At 45.2% G+C, this 17,835-nt stretch overlaps 1 protein-coding gene across 6 annotated transcripts in view; it reads right to left on the bottom strand.

The window, feature by feature from the left end:
- Positions 1-17,404, bottom strand: part of HNRNPU (heterogeneous nuclear ribonucleoprotein U) — a 22,143-nt gene extending 4,739 nt beyond the window's left edge. The window contains exons 1-15 of one of the 6 annotated variants that reach the window (XR_006706001.1): positions 16,511-17,380; positions 15,463-15,574; positions 15,304-15,377; positions 13,105-13,244; positions 12,418-12,517; positions 11,910-12,022; positions 11,304-11,567; positions 10,895-11,014; positions 10,343-10,471; positions 10,082-10,250; positions 9,581-9,835; positions 8,894-9,078; positions 8,458-8,529; positions 2,373-2,442; positions 231-333 (exon numbers count right to left, since the gene is read on the bottom strand). Coding sequence is in view for 2 of the 6 variants with exons in the window: in XM_045453185.1 (XP_045309141.1) it covers positions 7,982-8,035; positions 8,458-8,529; positions 8,894-9,078; positions 9,581-9,835; positions 10,082-10,250; positions 10,343-10,471; positions 10,895-11,014; positions 11,304-11,567; positions 11,910-12,022; positions 12,418-12,517; positions 13,105-13,244; positions 15,304-15,377; positions 15,463-15,574; positions 16,454-17,144 (2,478 nt within the window). In the remaining 4 variants the exon portion in view is untranslated. Of the gene's footprint in view, positions 1-230; positions 2,443-6,901; positions 8,036-8,457; positions 8,530-8,893; positions 9,079-9,580; positions 9,836-10,081; positions 10,251-10,342; positions 10,472-10,894; positions 11,015-11,303; positions 11,568-11,909; positions 12,023-12,417; positions 12,518-13,104; positions 13,245-15,303; positions 15,378-15,462; positions 15,575-16,453 lie in introns of those variants that run through there. The other 5 variants (XR_006706000.1, XR_006705998.1, XR_006705999.1 and 2 more) reach the window with 5 other exon arrangements.
- Between the last annotated feature and the right edge of the window lie 431 nt (positions 17,405-17,835).

A 17,835-nucleotide genomic window follows, 5' to 3' on the forward strand; every position in this document is an offset into this window, starting at 1 on the left:
TGTCTCCAGCGCACCTCCGGCCACGGAGACCTGAACTCAGGCCTCTGCTTGAGCTCTCCCACTCTGGCCACAGGCAGAGCCCAAGTCCCTTGTCGGCAACTCCGGTCAGCTCTTCTCTTTATGTTCCCAACCCGCGTGCCTGGCAAGGGCAGTCCCGTGTCTGTTAAACAGTGCTCCAGGTCCCTGCTCCCCCCCCCCCCACTCGCCACGGGACTGGAAGGGCAACCTACCTTCCGTGACAGCAGGAACCTCCAGGTGAATCTCGGCTTTCACTGTTCCATTAATTCCAAAACTTCACACTAGGTGATCTAGCAGTAGATACCAGCTAAATAGCTGATTAAAATAGAATTGCGGCCATTAGTAGTTTTAAAAACGCTTTGTGGCTTATCTATAATGCTTCGTTAAATCTGTCTGGTGCTCTATGCATTTCCCCCTTCCCTTACCCCTCCCTCGACTACTTGCCTTTTCCATCACAGTAAAAGGACCTCAGGGAATTTAACATTAACTAGAAGCTTTTCTTTGGACTTGTGATTTATAATGACCAAGTTTGGCAACAAAAAATTTTAACTATTCCTAGTACCATTATTTGATTTGCAAGCATCTTTTTAGTCTACGTACCTCTACTCCATCGCTGGTTTCCCTTTGCTTCGATTATATAATGCGAGGAGGTCTATATAATAAATTCAGGACTCCTGTTTATGCACTTTTCAGCAAAGAGCTAGGGATCAAATGGGGTTGGAATCCTTCTATTCCTAGATAAAAATCTGTAGCGGATGGGGGTCAAGGCACCCCTTTGAAAGTCATGTTAATATACGTACTACAGTTTGGGTAAACAGAAAGTCTTAATGAGTAGAAAAAAATAAAGCGAGTGCTAAACTTCTGATTTTTAATGGTCCTCTATAAGAATAGTTTTTGGAAGCATCTTAAAATATGGTCCAGTGGTCATCCAATGAGGACAACAGAATATACCAATACCCCAATGCTGGCGTCTCACGCGGCCGATTTTATGCAGGAAGCTCCACCTTTTTTCTCTTAAAATACGAAGCTTTAGGGACAAAGCTTATTACAAAGGTCTTCCTCAAGGTATTACACGTTGAAGCTTGTAACGTTGAAGCTTATAACTCCTACTTCAAGTAGGAGTCTTCAACAGCTATGCTTGCCTTACTCTTCATTTTCTAGAATAAAGGTTTTTTTCCAAGTATTTCTATCTTGACAAAACCAGCAGTGACTACATTAACACGAGCAGGCACTAATGTAAAAAGCCTTCGGTTGTTCATTTTTGTGAACAAATGGTATCTGTTCCACTTTCCTAGGAATAACATCCGTTAAGTTCCATATGCCATAAACTTATGGTAGGACCTCCCCTTAGGAAACCAAAGTCAACAACCTGTATACACGGGGTTTCTTAATGGAGCAGTTTCCATGGAAATGTTTCTTCCCTTTGGACTGTGGGAACAAGTCCTATGAAATGAAAGCTATGCTTTGCTATCTGAATTCAAAGCTTATTTCTGAAACAAACCTTTTTCTTGTAATGGTTTTCTTCCTCAAGTGAACAAAATCGGATTTTTACTCTTTAGTCTGAAACAGAGCAAGCAGTCTGCTCTTTCAGAAGCCATCAGATTTTAGGTGACACCGTAGAGCTCTAGTTCATTGAGCAAATCCTGATAGCTACGTCTCAACGCTATACTGTATTACCCAATACATTTCCCTCTAAGCTTCTTATCAAGCCTTTAAAGGACTTCAGGGCGGTGAGAAATTACATGCTCTGGACTGGCACAAGCAGAGCTCACACTGAGCCTTTTTATTCCTTCTGTCTTCACAATTTAAATTTACTTCCTAGTTGATTTTTCCATTTTGATATGGAGTCCCATCTCATTATCCAAAAGGATCTCAATCTATTTTCCAAATGTTTATAAACTAATAGAGTAAGCATGTACGCATTTAGCACAGATGCAGAAAGATCTGGGGAAAACACGGACACAGGTATCCTGGACAGTTTTCTGCATTAAAGCATTTTCCGTAATCTCTACAAGTGAGGAGAATTAAAAAGAGTGTCTTCCAAAAAGTTAACAACAGAAGGAATTTGAACCATTAGACTAAGGACCTAACCTTTTAAGGGCTCAGCTCTATCTGCATACGCAGTCTTAAAATCCCATGCAAGGACCACCACTTGCGGGCACACCAATACTTCATACTTGGGGGTGCGAAGGACAGAGGAGAAAACCTGGTTTTCCAGTTTATAGAATCTAGCCAATCAGGGTTACCAATGTCTCCCAATCCCCTACTTTTAAATAAGAGAGTTCTAATTAAGGTGATCCTGGAAGCCCAAAGAACAAGTATGAAATGTACAAGCAGCAATGAATTTGGAATACCTATTGGAATCACTGGAACACATTTAGTTGGGCCCTTTACTCTTCCACACAGGACATTCACATGGACAGACTAAGGAAAAGGAGATGAAATTTCAATCAGCATATATTTTTTTTTTTTTGCTTTATTTCTTAAAAAAAAAAAAAAAGATAGATAAAGCTGGAACCTTTCGTTGTACTTGACCATGACGCTCCCACTCCCTTCAACTAGACCACTGAAATGTAAGGACACCTTCTATTACTAGCTACCTAAAAAAATTGCTAGTTGCCATTCTAGTAAAAGCCCCGCTCCTTCTTCTGAAGTACCGATTTTCCCTCACCTGTCTGTAAGCCTTAATACTTCAAAACGTTTCCGTCACAGGTTGGCCGACCATACTGGCCATCTCGCTGTTCTTGGCCTTTTAATTTTTTTTTCGTTGACCCTAACGTGTTGAGTATGCTTCTTAGGTGCTTGGCAAGTGCAGAAAATTTCACTGCACAAAGCGGATTTTACTTCCGGTGAGCGCCTGGACTGTTAAAGGACTGGCAGGGCAGAGCATGCCATAAACAGTTCAGTGTTTATTTAGACAGGTTGGCTCTCTGGCCTATGCAGTCGGAGCTGCGCATGCTCCAGAGAACGTGCTCCGCCACTGGGACGGCAACGCCACTGGCGGTGCAGCCAAAACAAGCGAATCTTCCCCAAAGACATTTCTCTATTTACCTAGACTGACGTTACCGCCTTGCTTTCAACTATAGAACATAGTTTCTCATACCCACCCATCCAGCTTTAAAACCAAACCCCCCCCCCTTGTCAAGATGCAAGTATACGTTGAATCCTGGCACGAAAAGGGAGAAAAAATTGTAATATTCCTAGGCAATAATTAAAGTTAAGTACAAACTGAAACACACAGTTAAGGTCCTTGTCCTAATAACCTCCCTAACCAAGTAGCGCCTATCGATGATCTGTTCCCCTACAAGTAACTGCTCTACAATCACAACTGAATGCCCCAGGAGCTACGCAATGCCAAGAAATTGTAGTTATTCCGCTTTCCATGTGGACGGCACAACCTAACTTCACAAAATACACAGGTGTTAACATTTTTAAAATAACTCCGGTTAACATTAGGACTATAGTATTTACAATCTACTGAGCCTTACAGACTAAATTAAGTTCCTTGGACCAACTAATCAGACATACTCAATCTCCTGTAATTTTAGTCAACTGGTTAGGATGTGACGTCTGTCACTTCATGTACGCGCATGCTGTTGGCCTTCTCCTATGGATCTTAAGTGCTCGTATGGGGTCTCCAGCCGCATGCACGTTGAAATAGACTAAGTATAACCACCAAATAAAGTAGCGTACGTTCTTAGCAAAAACAATTGGCTATTAAGTAGGTGATTTCAACTATTCAATGTCACATATACAGGATTTAAACTTCGGGGTATTAAGGGACTTGGGGATCCTGGTTTTTCTTTTTGTCTACCCCAACGCACCCAAGAGATATACACTGTGTCAATCAGCACGCCTTTAGATCACTTTCATCACAATTCTGAAGGGTTTACCTTAGATAATAGCGAGGTGAGTAAAAAAGAGGAGGAAGGCTAAGGTCACTCGCTTCAACACGAGCTAGCCACCATAAAGTATTTTTAGTATTTGTCTATCACGTACCTGCAGTGCTGGCACCAGGGTATAAAATACACTGGGCCTCAGAGGAACCTCAAGAAAAACTCAACCACTAACCTAGCTACACATACGACCCCCGAGTGTTTCACTGCAGACTTGAAGAAAAGGGCCGAAAATTCAAACCTAAATCCAAACAGAAGGCTCCGCGTAGCAGAAGGGCATTATGGTTTTAGGTAAGTTTATGAAATTAACCATTCGAGTTCGAACAGGCCGGTTGAACGGGACTAAAACTATTTAGACAGCTAACACAGTTAGTCTAAATACCAATTTACCGTCCCCTTTAACGCCCCGGGCGTAACCATCGTGACCTATTGCCAAGGCCCTTAATGCTACGTATCTTTGCTCTTTACCATTACTGAAACGTTACACCATTTCTCAGAGCCCCAGAAACACTGACGACAAAGTTTAGACTCAAACCATTTTAAATACTTAGGTACGCACGGCTTTAGAAAAGAATGCTGTACTCCTCTTTCCGGAGTAGTTCGAGGAATATTCTGGGGGGTGGGAGTGGCCAATTATTCTCTGCTACATCCACCCACTTTTAAAAAAGACATTTTATACTTACGCGTACAAAGGGAGTCGTGGAAACGGTTTTTAAGGTTACATTACCAGACGCTAAGACTTGGGCTATGAAAGACAGGTTTATGCCTTCCTTGGTAGCTTATCCTGGTTTTGGCTTTTTAAAAAGTACCAGATATATTCCTACAGACCTATAATCAGTTTTTTGTAGGTGACTGAAGTCTACCCCAAGCTTAAAAAGGTATGGGAATACTTCGTTTTTATTTGTGCGACGGGACCTATTATGAAAACGGTCCTAAGGACAAACAGCCAATTTATATTAAGCGCACAGAAAAACACACTGATTCCCGCAACTGATGCAAGCATTGGATAAAGAACACATTATCTCCATGAATGTAAATTCTCCCGAAGGTGGAAAACATACTTAAGTATTACTTCTCCCGGAAAAATTTTAAGTACTTTGTCAAGGCAAGTAATCTTTAGGAAGCTTTAATACCTTGTCAGTGCTCAGGGCATGGTCCTCATTTTCAGACAGAATCTACCCTGGGCAAGTGTGAGCTTCGGGTTTTGTGGATTTAATGAGGCTTCCTTTGGTCAGACTGACTTCACTCGTGCTGCATTCTAAGATTTCATCTTACTGTCTGGCCAGGAAGGGGCCACAAGTTAGTCCTGACCTCCTAGGTCCGAGCCAGAGACCTCCACGTCACAGGCCAAACGGGAGCCACAAGACAGAACCTACCAGCAGCAAAGCAAATGCTCTACAGGACAGGAGCTGTTACTTCATTTCTTACAGTGATCTGCCATCTTTCCTGATTAACCTATTCCTGCGCTTCTCACACCGCTGGAGCTCACCAATCTGATCCAACACCTCACTCAGGAGGACAGGACCACCTGCAAAACTTTCTAGGGGGAAGTACCACTGAACCAACAGCAATCTCACCGGTGGAGCGGAGACATTTGTTCCCCACTAGGTCTTGTGTTTCTTCGGTTCTGCTCGCCACAGAGGAAAGGGCTAGAGGAGGGGCAAGCAGGAGACCAAGTTTCTCGTTTACAGACCCGACTCTGCTAATGGCGTTTCTTCTTTTTCGCCCTTTTGCTTGCTATCTGATACGCTCCCGCTTCCCAGTTCCTTAAACACGAAGATTATTCCTTTCCAGGCATATTTAGTTCTAATCTTGAGGAGACTGCTGCTGGAAATTTTAACATATTCCTGGACAGTGTTTTTATCTATTCCACTGGTCTTCCCAAACTTCTCTGGACTACCCAAGGGAGAACAGTCTACCTGACAGTATTATTTGGCCATTACTCCCTCACCACGATTCACGTTAGAGTATGAACTCCTCGGGAAGCAGTTTTCAACTAGAAGGTTGATCCAAGATGTTTCAAACGTACCCAGAACACTGATTAGCAACAAAGCTGAAAACAAATTTTTCCCCTGGGTAGGTCTACTATGCAATCCTCGTAATTACAATGTGTACTGATATAATAGTTAATGCCAGTGGTTGCCAGCACTAAAGCTAACTGCTAAAAAAACAAAAACCCTTGAGACGCTATCTTGTCCCGTTAAGTATTCTCACCGGAATTCCAGGATTAGCCTCCGCTCCCAAAATGTATCAACTTAAACCTACACCACCAGCTAAAACTCCACTCCCGCTCCGCTTGTGGCAGAATTCCTAGGAGTATGAAGAAGTGAAAAATCTGACTGAAGATGGCTAAAACAAAAATCTAAGCAAACAGAAGAAAATACAGACAAACCTCAACTTACCAGAAGCAACCTAAAACACCAACAAAACGCTAGACTGAAGTCAAGTTTTAGTTCTACAGTTTGACTCCTGATTCCTCACTTCACATCAGTGAGGGTCCTTTAGAAGATTAAGTGTTCTGTGCAAACCCAATAGAATTACAATTAGGGGATCTAATGCGGTCACATAGCTACAGTTAAGTTAGCAGTGTTGTGTAGTCGTGAAATCAAGGACTGGCTTGTACGATGGCTTCTAAAAGCATCTGTTCCCAGAGTCTCACGTATCAGATATATGCGTATTAAGATATTCTCGAGGACAGCCGTTAGCATTTCGTAAAGATGGTAAACTGAGTGTTAACTTCTCCCAGCCAGTACACCTTTTCCCCTCGTTAAATGTTAAGTCGTCTGGGGGGGGAGGGGAAGGAAGGATTCAACTTTACTTCGTAATTAAAACTCAATTGTCAGTATACATTTAAGTTTTTAAAACCTAAATGTTCGAAGTACGGAGTACAGAATAAGCTGTCCAGAAAGCACACACTTAAATTTCCTCCTCTTGGGAGTTTTATAAAGGGATTTTGAACCTTGATGGCGAGAATCCCAAAACGAGAGTAAAATGAATTCTTTTTATTGCAAACAAACGTCTAAATTAATTTCTCCACCCACTTTCTTTAGAAAGAAAAAGAAATCAGCAGGCTAAGGAGATACCCATTCAAGAACTGACATGATTAAAAATTAAGATATAAATGGGTGACTCACAATTTCATTAGCTTACAAAGATGGTGGAGTAAAGTACTACAAGCACACTAGTGATACAGTATTTTGTGGGAGAAGGGCATACAGACATAGCTAACTTCATATAGATCCCATTAGACAACTGGATTTACAACAAGTTTTTTTAATAAGAAATGGGCAAAGCCAGCTTTCTTTTCAGAATCAAAATGCAGAACAAATGGAAAAATTATGGTATTGAACCTTCACAAGTTTGAGCCTCCACAAATAATGCAACCAAAGTTTTACATTTTGAACAGCCCTTCTACGTACACTCCATCTTCTCTCTCTTGGTTCCAAGTTTTCTCTTCGTTCCCCATTAGGCCAATTCCGTTGTTATTTTAAAAAAAAAAAAAAAGAAAAAGAAAAAGACTTCCCAGTTATGGTCAGGAACTACGATGGAAGCTTCCCCCTCCGCCGCTCGGCAAACTACAGAGAGGATGGAGTGTTCTAGGAGCAGTACAGAGTCTCAGGTGATTCATGAGGACTGCGCGGTCCTCCCATGAATCTGGTTGCTAACATTTCTATTATATTGTGACAATGACTCCCGACTGTTATCTCTGTGAGAAATGGGGGGAGTAAATTCTTAATAAAAGACACCAGGTACAAAGCAACATTTTACTTTTGTTGTGATAAAAAAAAAAAAAAGTCACATTTTACAGATAAAATGTAGAACCCTGAAATACTGACACATTCTCTTATCGTGCACAATGCTGAGGTTCTCTTACGATTCACTTTAAAACTGCAATTAAAAATGTACAAAAAAGAAAAGAAAAAAAATCAACCCACAAAGCTTCTAAAAAAGGAACCCGCAGGCACTTCCTCTTGTGGAATGTTTAAAAAGTTAGCCTACTAAAGAAAACAGTCGACTTCTTGTGAAGGTTTTGGAGAAATATGTATCAGTTCGTTTTATTTGGGTATTCAATAATATCCTTGGTGATAATGCTGACTCCATGGCTTCTGACCCCAGAATTGCTGTAAGAGAAAATTTTTTTTTTAAAGAAAAAACATCAATAAGCCACTCAAACTGCTTTTAGGAAATGACAATCTAATTCAGAGTAATTGCTGGAAACAAATTTACACCTGTCATACCTCTGATTTCTATCAAACCAGATTTAGTTAGTATTAATATCCCATTATTATCAATAAACACATTACAAAAGAAAACACATCATGACTTGGTTAGTTTATACAATTAAAGCTAACAATAAAAAGAACCGTACGTATTAAAGAATATTACTTTATTAAAACAGTAAGTTACAGCCATCTCCACCTATATTCAAACCTCGCCCTGTAACGATTATAAAAACGCTCCAATCCCTGCGCAAGGGTTTCAAGACTGACTCTTACGATGAACTTAAGGCACAATGAATGTACGTAGCACATAAGTTACTTACACCCTGCTGCCACTGGTTGTAGCCCTGAGATTGGTTTTTGTAGCCACGATTGTTTCCTCGTCCTCTGAAGTTCTGGGGGGGGGGGGGGGGGGAGGCAGGGAGAAAAAAAAAATCCTTGAAAACTCAAACTCCAGAGCACAGGTCTGTGCCATACACAGGAGCCAGCAGCACAGGACAGGCCTCGCCTCTAGCAACTCAACCCTGGGCGCCCTGTGCTGTTTGCTCTCGGTGTTTAATTTATTCATTTAAGACATCGTTGGACGTGCTGCAGGTTCATGCACCTGAACACCAAACTTAGGCAGCCCTCGGTTCTACCATCCCTGGGGTTCCTGCGCCACCGCACTCAGACCTAATGGCCTCACTGAGGCTGTGACATGACTTTACAACTTTCCCGACTCCATTATCCGAATCATCAGGGCGGGGGGGCGGGCATTACCTGGTTGTAGTTCCCTCTGTTGGGCATCCCGCCTCTGCTGTAGTTCCCTCTGTTCGAGTAACCGCCTCGGCTGGGGAACACGGGGCCGCGAGGGTACGGGTAGCCGATGCCGCCACTGCCGCCACCGCCGCCGCCTCGCTGCGGCATGTTGCCCCTCCTGTTGTAACCACCACGATTCCCAGGAGCTGCAGACAAGACACGTTGGCTTTAGCAACCTCGCACTTCCTTTCCACAGGACCCTACTCTTGCGGACTGGTCCTCTACTGCAGAGAAAAGTAACTTCTAAAACCAACAGGGGCGCCTGTCTGGCTCGGTCGGGTAAGCATCTGACTCTTGATTTTGGCTCAGGCCCTGACCGCAAGGTCTGTGGGATCGAGCCCTGCGTCAGGCTCTGTGCCGACAGCGCGGAGCCTCCTTAGGATTCTCTTTCCCCCCCTTCTGCCCCTGCCGCGATCACACACACTCTCTCAAAATAACGTTTAAAGAAAAAGACACAACGTTTAACACCTAACAAGGCGTGCTTAGGATCACATCACGGCATCTGAAGCTAGTTACTAGGGCAGCAGAGTCCAGGGAGGTCAACTGTCCTGCGTTAAATTCAGTTGACCACCACCCAGCACCCAAACTTAGAAGATGGTCATCACTCGTTCCAACCTCCAACCAAGTGAAACTCAAAAGCAAACTCGCCTCCTCCTCTGAAACTCCCGCCGCGCATGTTGAACCCGCCACGTCCTCTGTGGCCGCCGCCTCTGTTGAACTGGTTCTTGCCACTCTTATTTTTATTGCTCTTCTTGGAGCCAGTGTTCTGTTTCTTTTCCGGCGGCAGCGCCTTTTTGCTCTCCTCCTTATACTGCTCCAGAAGTTTTTGGGCTTCCTCCTTCTGCAGCTCAACATAGGTGATTTCATCAAAGCACTCGGCCACCTCCGGCAGCGTGAAGTTTCCTACAAGGAATAGGGTCAGATTAGCCCCAGACCACAGTCCTAAAGCCTGCTTTCATCCTTTCAAACCACGCTATGCCATCTGCTCGGTGTACGAGCGTTTCCCTAAAGAGAGAAATAAACCCCACACACACATTCCCTTAACAAAGAGCGGAGGTAACTCAGGAACCGGCATCACCGGCAAACGTTCACGCGAGTTTGCAGGTACAGATCTCGGAAGCTTTAACGTTAATAGAATTAAATTCATACCTTTCATTTTGAGGACAGCGTGTTCTGGTAGGTCTTTCCCCTCTACTTCAGCTTTCTTCTGTGTTCTTTGCTTATAGTCTTCATCTTTTGGGCAAACTACGACAGCTTTTCGCTGGAAGCCTGCAAACAGGCACATTTTTCTCCTCTGGGCAGCAGCAGACACGTTGGTCTTTAAAACAAAGTTCATAAACCCAAATGTTAGCTCCACGCCAAACCCAATCATCAGTTCCTTTTGTTAATAACCTCAAGGCTGCAGCTCACCTGATCCAGAATGAAATTTCGCTTCTTACGGGCAGCGATCTCAATAAACTTTCCGAGACACTGTGGAGCCCTCTGCAACAGCGTGTTCAGTTTTCCAGTATCAGCCATCTGTTTCTTAAAACCTGCCACCTGTTTTAAAAGTTCAACAGTTCCTTTGAACTTGTGAATAAAGCTCAATTTTTTTTTAATATCAGCTTAGATCTACATGGAAACCAGACATTGCAAAGTTTAAATACTGCCTTTCCTTATCATCACTACAAAAAAGGTCATTTTATCATGTAAGCAAGATCCTCTGCTCTCCTAAGTTCAGCTACTAAATGTCGATAGTTCAAAGTTTCCTAGAAAAAATAAAGCGTCGCCCCTGGAAGGCACTTTACCTTCCAGACAGAAGTAGTTTACATCCTTCTATAGTTTAAGTAACCAATGGAACTTTGCCCAAGCTCCTATCTCTAAAACACCAACGCAAAATGGATAAAGACAACAGGCAAAAAAGTTTTAATGCCTCCTGGTCTTTTTAAAGTGCTGAGATCACACCCTCAGTATTTTTCTTACCATCATTTTATCCATTATGGTGTTTGTTCCGAGAATGTTGTATTTACCAGGATTTTCTGCCGCATGTTTAGTAACCCAGGTGGTTTTCCCAGCTCCAGGCAAGCCAATCATCATAACAACCTACCATGGAAAAAAAAATGTTTCACTTAGTAGAGCCATCTAAAAATTCCTGAAGTTATTTTGTGAAGTGCACAAAAACCCAGTTTCAATTTGTAAATTTTCATTGCCCTAAAACAAGGGAATTTTTGGAAAACTTAATATTCTACATCAAAAAACACAGCTACAGCTGATGCCAACAGCCGTGCCACAAAGCACATGAAACAGAACAATCATCCAGATCTTCTGAATGTCATTCTTGCCAAACAAAAGTAACCTTCAAATGCTTTAAAAAAAAAAAAAATCCACTTACTTCACAATCTTTCTTCTCTTCAGGCCCCTTTGGTCCTCTAACTCGATCCTCTAAGGGGACATTCTGGATAAAAGTATAATCTTCTGGTATTGGAAAATATGGCTTTTCCTTCTGACCAAAATTAAATTCAACTGCACAGTTGTGGCAGAGAACATGCGGGAAGAGTGGCCTTCCAGCAAGAATTTCCTTACTGATTTTGAAGGCAATGCCAAGATCTTGCCCGTTCTTTGCATAGGAGAGTTCTACTTCATCGCTTTCAAAGTTCTGTTAAATTGGGGAAAAAATTAAGATTTTAACCTGCTTCCTTTAAACTTGCTTTAAAAAACCCTCAAAATTCAAGTTGAGTGAAGCTTACCCTCTGGAAAACAGATTTAGGTTAAACGTTAGGAGCTTTAGAATAGTTATAAACAATGAGACACACACACATCTAGAAGCAGAAACAATACTGCCTTCAGTAAAATACACTAGATTTTTCAGGTCCAGTTCACATTAAGTAGTTTTTAGTCAAAATGGGTTAGTAATGAAGGCCAATGTCGATAAACCTTTTTAAAAAAAAATCCCCAGCTAGTAATTGCTCACTTATATATAGAAACTTAGTTGACTTACAGCAAAACATGTTATCACATCATTTTCATCAAATTTCTCTCCATAATCTTCAGTCTCACAGTTGCAGGTTTTTATTCCTTTAAGAGAATACCCATAAGAGAATTCTTCTTCACCTAAGAAAATAATGAACTTTCGTGAAATCGATTGTTCAAAACAGTCCCATGACCCACATATTTTAACATTCAGGATAGAGGACAACAATATAAATGAGTACCTAACCTAATATTCTTCCACTCATGCTGTATCTAAAACTTAGACAAGTAATGAGAGCTACAAAGGCTTATATAACTATTTGAAAAACTGCAGACCACAGGATAATGCTTTTCCTAACCACTGGTCATAAAACAAGTAACCATCCTACTATACATGCTAATAGCATTCATCTCTAAAATACTAACAAAATAGATTAAAAACAAACAAGACAGAATTAGAATACTTCTAATTGTATTTCACTACTGAAATCAGACCCTGAACACTCATGAGGACAGTACTCTAATGGAAACTTTACCAAGCAACATTCCACTTGTGGTTAGTGACCAGCCAATCCGAACTTCATGTATGTCAATATCTTTTGTATATAAATGCCTTACTGGGATCTTCTCTGTAACCTGAAAGTCAAATCATAAATGATTACAATGAAGATAAACCCTTGAACTCTAGCTTCATTTCATCTGGGCCATGGGCTAATTCTTCTCTGGCTACTAATACAAAGATACTCATTCTACCCTGTCATCTCCCCCCTCCCCCATAAGAACTTTACAAATTGACAGAACTTATAACTTGGAATTGAAAAGGTTCAAGTTAAGTACTTGGTTGGATCACATTTAAAAGAACAGATAATGTTTAAAAATTACATATTCCTGACTCGAAACCCGATGAAAGTATACGCTCAACATGCTTTGCTCTGGGACAAAACGAGAAACCCGACAGTTATTTTTAAACCCTTGGTGGGCCTTTCAAGTGCCTGATAAAAAAGGAGCACCCTAAAGAAAAACAGACTGGCTCAATAACAAATTCTGATTGTAACAAATATGGTTAACGGTTATAAAACAAAGGTCTTCCAAGCCCCTCTTCCAGTCCACAGAAACTTCCAAAGAAAGAAGCCCCACTGACACTGAATAGTGTCCAGCAACTGGAAATTCACTTGTTTAAAAAAAAAAAAAACAAAAAACCAAAGTCACAAAACTGCATTTACCTTCATCTCAAAACAGACTTTGCCTTTGGACACACCATAAGATGCCCTTCCTCCGGCCCAAAGAAAAGCAAAACTCTCCATAGTAAGGGAAGAAGCACTGAGGCGGTCTCTTGATATTTTAAAATGTAGATCACAATTATCTGTAATTATATCAAATACCATATTATTTCTTTTGACATCCAACGTGAATACAGCTGCTACGTAGGCAAAACCTGGTGATTACATTCTTGCGTATTTCCTAATGCTTCACGGACACTGCTTCTACAAACCATGCTGCTGTTCTGACCTTCCATTTAAGCCCCACCCCCACACCAAGTCACTCTCACCAAATTACCAACTAAAGCGTAAACAGCCTCCAAAACTAAAACAGCCAGGTTTAACGTGTATTTTAAGTATATAAAATAATCAAGACAATGGGACATGGATACATACCTGCTCTGCTCTTTACCTTGATTTAGAGGCAAGCAGTAGAGGATAGCAGGAAATCAAAGTGAAGTATGCCAGAACCAGGGAGAATTTACCCGTGCCACAATAAAACTGAAGGTAGGCCATGATATTTTAAAATACAGGAATATGAGACGTTGATCCTGCACTTTGTAATTTTAAAACACCAGGGGCTCTAGATCCTAAATTCTTTCTAAAACTTGTGAAGGCAGCCTCAACCCTACAAAGTGCAAACCTGGTTGTCTAACACTGTTCATATTACAGCATTTTAAGGTCCCTTTTCCCCAGGCTTCCCGGTTAGGCAGTAACAATGGGGGATTATCCACTTCCCGGATTACTCAAATCCAAAAGGTCTTTAACTTAGCTACCTTTGGGTCACTGGCTCATTTCGTATGCACCTTCTTGGAGTTCCCCCCATGAGAGCTAAAGTTAAAAAACTGTTTTCTTCAACAGTTTTTATTGATGAAAGGAAATTAAACCTAGTTTGGAATTCTCCTTAAATAAGCTTTGCTCTCAAAAGATTCCTGATCGCTGATAGAATTTTTGGCTCAAACTGTGCTTGTACCCAATGTAAGTAGCAAATTAAGGAGCTAATATTCCTCAGTAATGAATTAAAAGCCTACTCTGATAGTAGCGTTACTTCTTGAATCACTGCTTCACTGTCCTACCCATGCCCGCCCAGTTTGTATTTAAGCAACCGAACTGTATTTAAAACTTTCAAAGAAACTACTTTTCCGTGTGTGTTTTCTCTTTTAAAAGACTCCCTTAGCTCAACTACCTGCAAAGGACATTTAGTAAGAAATCCAGGGTCAATGTTTACATCCTCACAAACCTGATTAAAATTAAATTCGTATTGGAAAACACGGGAATCTACACTTTAACTGCCTGGATCTACAGGGCAGGTTCACACCTTACCGCTTACTTTTCAAGCAATTGTTTCTACCTTTTGTTCTTTCTATCCAAGTGAAAGAATTGTGCATTCTGATCAAATGTTAAACCAACAAAACGTTGTTGTTAAAAAATAAAGTCACACACGTGACAGCCAAGGCCCATCTAGAGGTCTGCAATCCTCCTCATACTCAATTGCAACCCAACTTGGGTAAAGGAGCAGTATTTACAGCGCTGCCATTGACACCATTCGCTGCTGAAGAAAGCTAGTAGCCCCGTGATAGCCCACTGCTGCTGCCCCAGGTCTTTGGAAGAAATCAACTTATGTTAAAGCAGCAGCTACTGAACTGGAATTGAGAACAAAAGAGCAGTTATTGAAAAAGTAATATTACAATCTTTTAGAATAGGGAATACACTTGCGTGCTAATGGGAAAAGCCATTCATTACATATTTCACTAGCCCAAAGAGCTCCCTTGCTAGAATTCTACCCCAAAAAGGGAAATTATCGTAGGAGCCTGCAAGGACAAGTTACAGATAGTCTTACAAGTTTCCATTAGCTAACTAAAATTTAAAAAACTGGCATTAATTTTACATTCCTACAAATGAAAACTTTCGAGTCATATAAAAAAATATAACCAAATTGCCGAAGCCTGGAAAATTATCAATACGACACAACCGATGCTGTACTAAACATTTAGCTACCGAAATCTGAATACAAGCCATCACCACCTTCCTTTTAACAGAAACGGTTTAGGCCAAGTTTTATGCGTTTACGTTCAGTGCACTGCGTTGTTTTCTAACACTCTCGGACCCAAACCGCCACACTGAGAAACCAGGGGAGTAGACGGGAGAAACCGCTTCACTTACAAGTATCAAGACAAACCACTGTGTCATCGAAGTGCTCATCTTCCTCTTCAACAGGTGGCTGGGGAGATTTGGCTCTGAAAGACAGAATTGTCTCCTGATTCAGCTTGTCCTACCCAAGACCGAACGGGTAACGAGTAGAACTAGATGGGCATCCTCTACCTGCTATACTTGTTCTCTTCAATGTACTCAAAATATCCACGGCCATGATCTTCTCGAGGTCTTTTCACACCTCTCTTTTTATCTCCGCCTTTCTGCTCTGTTTTGCCGTCTCCTATAACACACAACACCCCCGCGTAAGGGGCCAAGCCGCGACACGGCGGAAAAGAAAAACCCCCTTCCTGTTCAAAGACGCAAAAAGCTCGACTTTCCCGTTCTTTTCCGGGAGGGTTTTCAATCGACGAATCCAACGCGAACCCAAAGAACAATCAGCTCGGAACCGGGCTGCAGTTAGTGACGCAGTCCAAAACCATCGCTAATTTTGCCACTCTACGCGAAGATTCGAGAAAGCTCCTGCAAGCTAGCGCGGCACAGGCCCCGAGCCCACGTGTATCCCAAAGAGAGTTCAGGAAGGGGGGAGGGGCCGGGCCGGCCCGCGCGCCCTCCCCTCCCCTCCCCTCCCCCACCCGGGCCCGCGTTCCCCGCGGCCGCATTGTACTGATCTTCCGCCCCGCTCTCCCCGCCCGGCCCCTCCCGCCGGAAGTGACGTCACGCCGAGACCCTGCGCTCCTTGCACAATACCGCGGCCCAGCGCCGCCAAAGCGCGCCCGCCCCGGGCCCTCGGGCCTCTCCCCTCCCCCCGAGACATGTGCCCGCACCGCGCGCACGCAGCGCGGCGGCGCCACCGCGGGCCGACGGGGCTCCCGCCCGCCGCTCCTCCCCCTGCCAGCGGCAGCTGCAGCTTCCCCCCCCACCCCCCACCCCCGGCTCGCCAGCCACATAATGGAGGCGCCGCCGCCACCGTCGCACGCCCCGAGCCCGAGGCCTCGCGGCCGGGCGGGATTCCCCGCGCCCCCTCCCCCCCCTCCCCGCTACCCCCGCGGCGGCCCCCGCCCGGGGCTCCCTCCCCCCGGCGGGGCTCCGGCAGGCCTGGGGCACGGTCCCCACCCCGCGCGGGCCTCCCGCCGCGCGCAACGTACAACGCAGCACTCACCCGCCGCCGGAGCCCCGGGGCGACCGCCGCCTCCGCCGCCTTCCGCCTTCTTCTTACCTCCCGCCTGCTGCTGGCCCTGCCTCGCCCCGGGCGGCGCCACCGTCACCGCGAACAGCGAGGTGGGGCCGCTGCTCTTCCCCGCGGCCTCCTTGGCGGCCCCGCGCTGCTGTGGGGGCTGTTGCTGCGGCGTCGCCGGCGGTTGAGGCTGCTGCTCCCCGTGCCCGTTCTCGTCGCCCGCGCCTTCCTCCTCGTCGCCGAGCTCATCTTCCCCTTCCTGGAAGCCCTGATCGTCGCCGTTCTCGTCTTCCGAGGCGGCCTCCTCCTCCTCCATCGGGCCCGAGTCGGCCGCCCCCGCGGCCCCGTTCTCCTCCCCTAGCTCCATCTGGTCGCCATCCAGCGCGGCGATCCCTTCCTCCTCCTCTTCCTCCTCCTCCTCCTCCTCGTCGCCGCCGGCCGCGGCCTCCTGCTCGAGGCCTGCTCCCGAGCGCCCGGCGGAATCCCCGCCCAGGTCTAGGCTGCCGTTCCCGGGCTCCATGGCGGGGCGGCCGCCGGCCTCCTCGTCGTCCAGCGCGGCCTGGAGTCGCTCCATGAGCTCGGCCTTGAGACCCTTGTCGGAAAGGCGCCGCTTCTTGAGCTCCTCTTTCAGCTCCGAGACCTTCAGCTTTTTTACATTAACAGGCGAGGAACTCATGGTGAGGGCCCCGATTCACCGCTAGGCGCTGGCTCAAACTCGGCTCCGCTCACTCGGCCACTGGTGGCGGCTGCTGCGGCTGCTCCTCGGCCCGGGCGGCGGCTGCGGCTGCGGCTGGAGGTGGGTTCGTGCTGCAGAGCGGACCCGCCTGGTGTCGAACGGCGCCAATTCCTTTCACCGAGTTCGCGAGGGAGACGCGGAGACTCGCCTGGCGCGAGCGAGCACGCAACGTCCTCTCGCAGGGGCGGCGCCGCGCACGTAATATAGGCGCCCCGCCCCCTGCGCCGCCGGGAGCGCCGCGCAGGAGGAGAGCCGGAGCGCGCCCGCGCCCCGCCCCGCCCCGCCCGTGCCTGCCTGCCTGCCTCCCCGCCCCCACGCCGAACCCGCCAAGAGCGCGGCGCAGGCCGCGCAGTGCGCTTCCAATTGGGGCCGAGCAAATGGAGGAAGAGGAAACCGCCTTTCGGTTAAACCGATCTTCTGCAGCCTCCGCTGGCTTTTCTAGTCCTCTGCCGGCGGTAATCGTCCCGCTCTTGGCCTTCCCAGCCCGGAGGCTGTGTGCGCGCACAGGCTCGCAGGCCTCGACCTGGCCTGTTCAGTCGAGCCCTCCACCTTTTCTTCCATCTTAGATCTGCCTTCGTATCTGTCTCCCCAGCTATTTGTTCGAAACTCCTTCAATCTCATTTCCGTGTCG

Source organism: Leopardus geoffroyi, chromosome C3 (genome assembly GCF_018350155.1).
Source record: "Leopardus geoffroyi isolate Oge1 chromosome C3, O.geoffroyi_Oge1_pat1.0, whole genome shotgun sequence".
Taxonomy (NCBI): Eukaryota; Metazoa; Chordata; class Mammalia; order Carnivora; family Felidae; genus Leopardus; species Leopardus geoffroyi.